This window comes from Brassica napus, chromosome A6 (assembly GCF_020379485.1).
Source record: "Brassica napus cultivar Da-Ae chromosome A6, Da-Ae, whole genome shotgun sequence".
Taxonomy (NCBI): Eukaryota; Viridiplantae; Streptophyta; class Magnoliopsida; order Brassicales; family Brassicaceae; genus Brassica; species Brassica napus.
The window spans coordinates 13,674,049-13,680,048 of NC_063439.1; the positions used below are offsets into that span (position 1 = coordinate 13,674,049).

At 40.4% G+C, this 6,000-nt stretch overlaps 1 protein-coding gene across 1 annotated transcript; it reads left to right on the plus strand.

Moving 5' to 3' along the window:
• Nucleotides 1–4,444: 4,444 nt before the first annotated feature.
• On the plus strand, nucleotides 4,445–5,752 carry LOC111202330. The gene is made up of 2 exons (XM_022695044.2): nucleotides 4,445–5,000; nucleotides 5,101–5,752. Exons 1-2 carry the CDS (start codon nucleotides 4,590–4,592, stop codon nucleotides 5,179–5,181), a joined length of 492 nt encoding a protein of 163 aa, XP_022550765.2. The 5' UTR covers nucleotides 4,445–4,589; the 3' UTR covers nucleotides 5,182–5,752.
• The last annotated feature ends 248 nt before the right edge of the window (nucleotides 5,753–6,000 follow it).

A 6,000-nucleotide genomic window follows, 5' to 3' on the forward strand; every position in this document is an offset into this window, starting at 1 on the left:
TCGATAACAGCTATCAATTAGATGATCTTCCTGCTGCGCTTACTGATCTCCACATAACTGACGTTACCAACAATGGCCATGAGTGGTTTCCAGATTCTGGAGCATCGTCACATGTCACCAACTCTCCCCCACCATCTCCAACAGTCTCAGGTCTACACTGGTTCTGACTCGGTTATGGTTGGTAATGGAGAGTACCTCCCTATCACGCACACTGGTTCCACCAGCTTGGCCTCCACGTCAGGTACAATTCATGTCTCTGATGTCTTAGTGTGTCCTAAGATAGCTAAGTCTCTACTCTCTCTCTCTCTAAGATTACTTCAGATTATCCTTGCTCTATTGATTTTGACTGTGACAATGTGCACATCTATGATAAGGCAACATAGCGGCTTCTTCTTCAAGGGCCTCACACTAGTGGTCTCTACTCTTTGCGGTCGTCATCTCCTCAGGTCTTCTACTCCAACAGACAGATCAGTGTGAGTGATGAAGTGTGGCATCAGAGGCTTGGCACCCTAATCCGCTTGTTCTTCAACAGCTCTCTGCAAATAAGGCAATCTTCATCAATAAGAGTTCCAAGACTGTTTGTGAAGCTTGTCATCTCGGAAAGAGCTCTAGATTACCGTTTTTTTTAGACCTTTGGAAAGGGTCCATTGTGATCTTTGGGGCCCTTCTACGGTTTCTTCTATCCAAGGCTTTCGCTTCTATGTAGTTTTCATTGATCACTACACTCGATTCTCTTGGTTTTATCCTTTAAGAAACAAATCAGACTCCTATGAAATTTTCTTAAAATTTCAAGCTCTTGCACAAAATCTTTGCCAAACTAAAATACATACCTTTCAGTGTGATGGTGGAGGTGAATTCATCAGCCATAAGTTTCTAAAACATCTAGAACTTCATGGGATTCAGCAACATCTCTCTTGTCCTCACACGCCTCAGCAAAACGGCTTAGCTGAATGTAAGCACCGTCAGTTAACTGATCTCGGTCTTGCTCTTATGTTTCATGGAAAGGTTCCTCAAAAGTACTAGGTAGAAGCCTTTTTCACAGCCAATTTTCTCAGTAACTTGCTGCCTCACACTGCTCTTGATGACTCTAAAAGTCCCTTTGAGTTGCTTCATCACAGGAGGCCAGATTACAGAGCTCTTCGAGTGTTTGGCTGTGCGTGTTTCCCCATGCTTCGTGACTACTCTGCTAATAAGTTGGATCGAAGATCTCTCAAATGCGTTTTCTTGGGATACAATGAGAAGTTTAAGGGTTACTGCTGTCTGCTACCAACAACAGGCAGAGTTTATATCACGTGTCATGTCATCTTTGATGAAACATCCTTTCCGTTTGCTGATAGCTTCTCTCATCTGCATCCAGCTACTAAATCTACTCTTTTGAAAGCTTGGCAAGACAGTTTGTGCAACTTAAGATGAAGCCGCCTGAGGTTCAGAAGCCTGTCAAGTCTACTCTTGAACCTATTAGCTTTGTCAATGTACCTTCTCCTTTGGCTTCCTCAGTTGGATCTACCAGCTCCAGCATCTTCACTTCTGAAGACTTTCCTCCTCTAACATTGAGGCCTCATTCCCAAGCTACTACTTCAGTTCCAAGTCCGTCTGTTAGTACTACGTCTTGTGAAGAGCATCGCACTGGGTGTACGTCAGGCTTAGATCATGTTTCTATATTCAACAGCGTTGCTTCTTTACAAGAACGGCCAGTACTATCTTCGGCTCAGACTACTTCGTCCCCTTCTCCAACATCTTCTCATCCCATGATTACTCGTTCAAAAGTTGGTATAGTGAAGCCTAATCCTCGTTATGCTCTTCTTACTCAGAAGGCGGCGTTTCCAACTCCCAAAACCATTTCTGAAGCTCTTAAGCATTCTGGTTGGAACAATGCCATGTTAGAAGAAGTTGATAACTGCAAAGAAACTAAAACTTGGTCACTTGTACCTCGAACTCCTGGTATGAATGTTCTCGGTTGCCTTTGTGATGAGGACCTAAAGTCAGTAGCTGGACCACCAACTCATGAGATCAACCATACAAGCTACATTGGAGCCAGCAGCGACATAGGTGCACTCAAAGAAGGATATCTTTGCAAGCATAAGGAATTTAACCGTGAAACCAGTTTCTATAGATTCTCAACTCAACCAGAGCACGCAGCGAATTGGTTTCATACCAAAAAGAGTAATGGTTTAGGAGATATGCCAGTTACAAATCAGACTATCTACACTGCATCCGAATTGGTTCTAATTAAGGAAAGTAATTCTTTGCTTAAGGAGTGTGCAACTCAAACTCACGTGTGGAAACCAGGAGATTATTCATTACATCTAAGAGCAGTGGGAGAGTTTCTACCATGCACCAGCAGCCACATGATCAAGATGAATCCCTTATTTGTCAACTTACCTTACATGGATGCATTCACACTTGGAGTTATTAAAGACCAACGGCTCTTTCCCCTTCTGTTCAGGCACGACTTAGAGACTATCCAGACATCAAAGGAGATCCCACGGATGCATTTATTTCTGCCCAAACTCACAAGATACAAGGAGAGAAGACAACTTCCATACATGGACAGATTCTGCACCAACTAAGTCCAACGGCTAGTTTTTCACTTATTATTTCTTTCCAAGTTATTCTTTTAGGAAATTGTGTTCTTTTCTATTTAAACAGAGCTAAGTCTCATTTGTAAATCACCCTTGCACGAAATTAATAAAGTATTATTCAGTTTACAAAGTTTGTCTTTGTTTTGTTCAATTAGTCTTTAGGTGGATTCCTTTAGATTTCTTGTCCGTTTGCTTGTCTCCTTAGTTTGTGGATTCATTCTAGGATACAAGTGTAGGTCTCTGTCTTTGTGTGGATTCACATAGGCGCAGGCTTCTGGTCTTATCAAAGGGATATTTCCGCAACCCTTTGTGGCGACAATCGACCCATTCAAGCTTGACAACTCATGTTGCCTTGTGATCTAGCCTTTGTTAGCTTAGGCTTGTATCATTTTTGGTATCAGAGCTTCAAAAGCTCCTATCTATCAGGTTATATCTATCCTTGTCTCTATTCATTTGCATTTGTTTATTTGTTTCATCTCTTTTGCATTTGTTTCATTTATAAAATCATATTAAAAAAAAAACCATAAAAATTGTTTGCAATTTCTGTCCATTTTTGCATTTGCTTGTTCTTGGTGTTAAAACCAGGGAGGCACGACAAAGATGACCATTTACTTTCTTTGATTCATATAAATTTGAAAAGCCAAAAGAAATCGTGTTTGCGTTAGTTGTTTCCTTAGTTTCCATTTCGGTTTATTCACTTACTATATAAAAAAAAAAGGTCAATTTTGTTTCTTGCTTCTCTTAAATTCTAAAAATTATAAAACCAGAATAAAAAGTTAATTACATTGTCTTAGTTTATATATTTCGTGTTTCCATTAAAAAAAAAAACAAAAAAAAAAAGTGAATTCTTTTTCATTTGTTTTAATTTTCCAAAAAAAATAAAAAAAAAAAATAAATAAAATAAAAACAAGGAGATACTAAGTTTCCATTTTTCTTTGTTCTTTCTTATTCTTCTTTCCTTTCTTTTGCTAAGCCACGACTTAATTCCTTTTTCTTCTGTTTGTGCAAGGCAAACTCTGAGAAAAGATAGGGAAGACGCCAATGGAGGATGATTACTCAGAAGAAGAGGCTGAAGAATACAACACGTCTGAGGTAGATTGGGGAGAAGAAGCTGACCAGGATTGTTGGGACGATGGAGATGACCACACTGAAGGTCATTGGTGCGCAGACTCTGTTCCAGAGTATGTCCCAAACGATGAACAAGAATACCCAGAGGTGGAACCAGAATCAATGGACCGGTATTCAACTTGCTATGGTCCCAAATCCCAACTCATCTATGAGGATAGTTCTGAAGGGAAATATTATTCTCAAGCGTGTCCTAGAAGAGAAAAGACCACCGTGGCTGCACCATCAAGATCTTATCATGGGAGTCTATCAAGACATGCTCACAGCAAGCCATGGAACTACAATGGAGATCAGTTTTATCAGAATCGCTTGGCTGCACCATCTATACATTTTTCTGGTCATAAGCAAGGACCAAGTACATATCTAAGGTGGGAGGACGACATGGAGCAATGGTTTATAGCTTGGAGAATTCCATAGAAGCTAAAGCTAACTTATGCGAAGGATACCTTAACCGGAGAGGCATACAATTGGTGGAGTCAGCTAGATGCTGATAGGATCTATTTCAATGATCCGGCTTTTACTTGGAAAGAGGTTAAGATGCTCATGTATAGTGAGTTTGTGAAGAAGGCAAAATACATTCAGAAGGTGTCCACAAGAAGATTAATAAAGCACCAAGTCTTGCAACCCACAGTTCAGAGAGAAGTTGTTTCCCAAAGACAAAGTTCAAGGCCAGTGCATCCACCTCAAGTCAAACGAAACCAAGGTGAGCACTCTAACCCTTTAAAACCATCTGAGGTTATTTGTTATAGGTGTCAAGGCAAGGGCCATCTAGCAAAGGAGTGTCCCACAAAACGAGTTGTGAAGTCAGTACTATCTGAAGCAAAAGAAACAAACTTGGAGGTAAGTGATTCCGATACTAGAATTGATGATTCCTTTTCTAGAATGGATAAACATATTGATGATCTTATCAACTTGATTAAAGCTAGATCTACTTCTGTTTCTAGTAATTCCATGACTGTCTTAACACACTTGTCTAGCGCCCAAAAGGTTGAAAGTATTTCAGGTACTAACATAGAAATCAAGGAACAAGAAACCAACCTTGCTGCGCAATCAAGTCCAACACTTGATAAGGTGATTTCTGAACATAAAGTGAATAATCTTACTTATCAAAACACTGGTATGATGCACTTGCACTCTGTCCAGAATGTTGATGAAGGTCTAGGTAATGAGGAGACACGTACAGAAGCTAAACCACAAGAGAATAATGAGCAATCTACCCTAGAGACCTCTACACCAGCTGATCATGCTTTAGAGGTAGTAAATACCAAAGCTGAATCAATGCAAGATAACCAGGTAAGTGAAGCTCTAAATCTTACTCAATATTATTTTTTTGAATCGTCCACTTCAAGTATGAAACACTTGCTCTTGCCCATAAGTGATGATTCAGATATAGGTACAATGGAGAAGCATCCAGAACCAAACTCACAACCTTACACCCAAGCAGTGGTCAATGGAGAAACCAATTGTGAAATAGGAGATTTCGAAAAGGAGACCACGATCCTTCCAAGGGAAATCATAGACCGACCATGGAAAGGGGGCATAGCTTCCCTACTGATCAAAGAAGAACCACCAGATGGACAATGCATCACAAAACCGTGCATATACCAAGGTAAGACCCTAGCCTCCCAAATTAGAATGAAACCTAACTTGCTCTATCTTGGTGCAGGTAAATTGGTTTTGAGGACAAAACCTTTTGAAGAGGGAGGGAATGATGAGGACCTAAAGTCAGTAGCTGGACCACCAACTCATGAGATCAACCATACAAGCTACATTGGAGCCAGCAGCGACATAGGTGCACTCAAAGAAGGATATCTTTGCAACCATAAGGAATTTAACCGTGAAACCAGTTTCTATAGATTCTCAACTCAACCAGAGCACGCAGCGAATTGGTTTCATACCAAAAAGAGTAATGGTTTAGGAGATATGCCAGTTACAAGTCAGACTATCTACACTGCATCCGAATTGGTTCTAATTAAGGAAAGTAATTCTTTGCTTAAGGAGTGTGCAACTCAAACTCACGTGTGGAAACCAGAAGATTATTCATTACATCTAAGAGCAGTGGAGAGTTTCTACCATGCACCAGCAGCCACATGATCAAGATGAATCCCTTATTTGTCAACTTACCTTACATGGATGCATTCACACTTGGAGTTATTAAAGACCAACGGCTCTTTCCCCTTCTGTTCAGGCACAACTTAGAGACTATCCAGACATCAAAGGAGATCCCACGGATGCATTTATTTCTGCCCAAATTCACAAGATACAAGGAGAGAAGACAACTTCCATACATGGA

Excerpts from the sequence above, each read along its gene's own strand:
- LOC111202330 (XM_022695044.2), top strand. The coding sequence starts at position 4,590 with ATGGATAAACATATTGATGATCTTATCAACTTGATTAAAGCTAGATCT. Across the intron at positions 5,001-5,100 it reads AATCAATGCAAGATAACCAG|GTACAATGGAGAAGCATCCA; the intron begins GTAAGTGAAGCT and ends ATTCAGATATAG.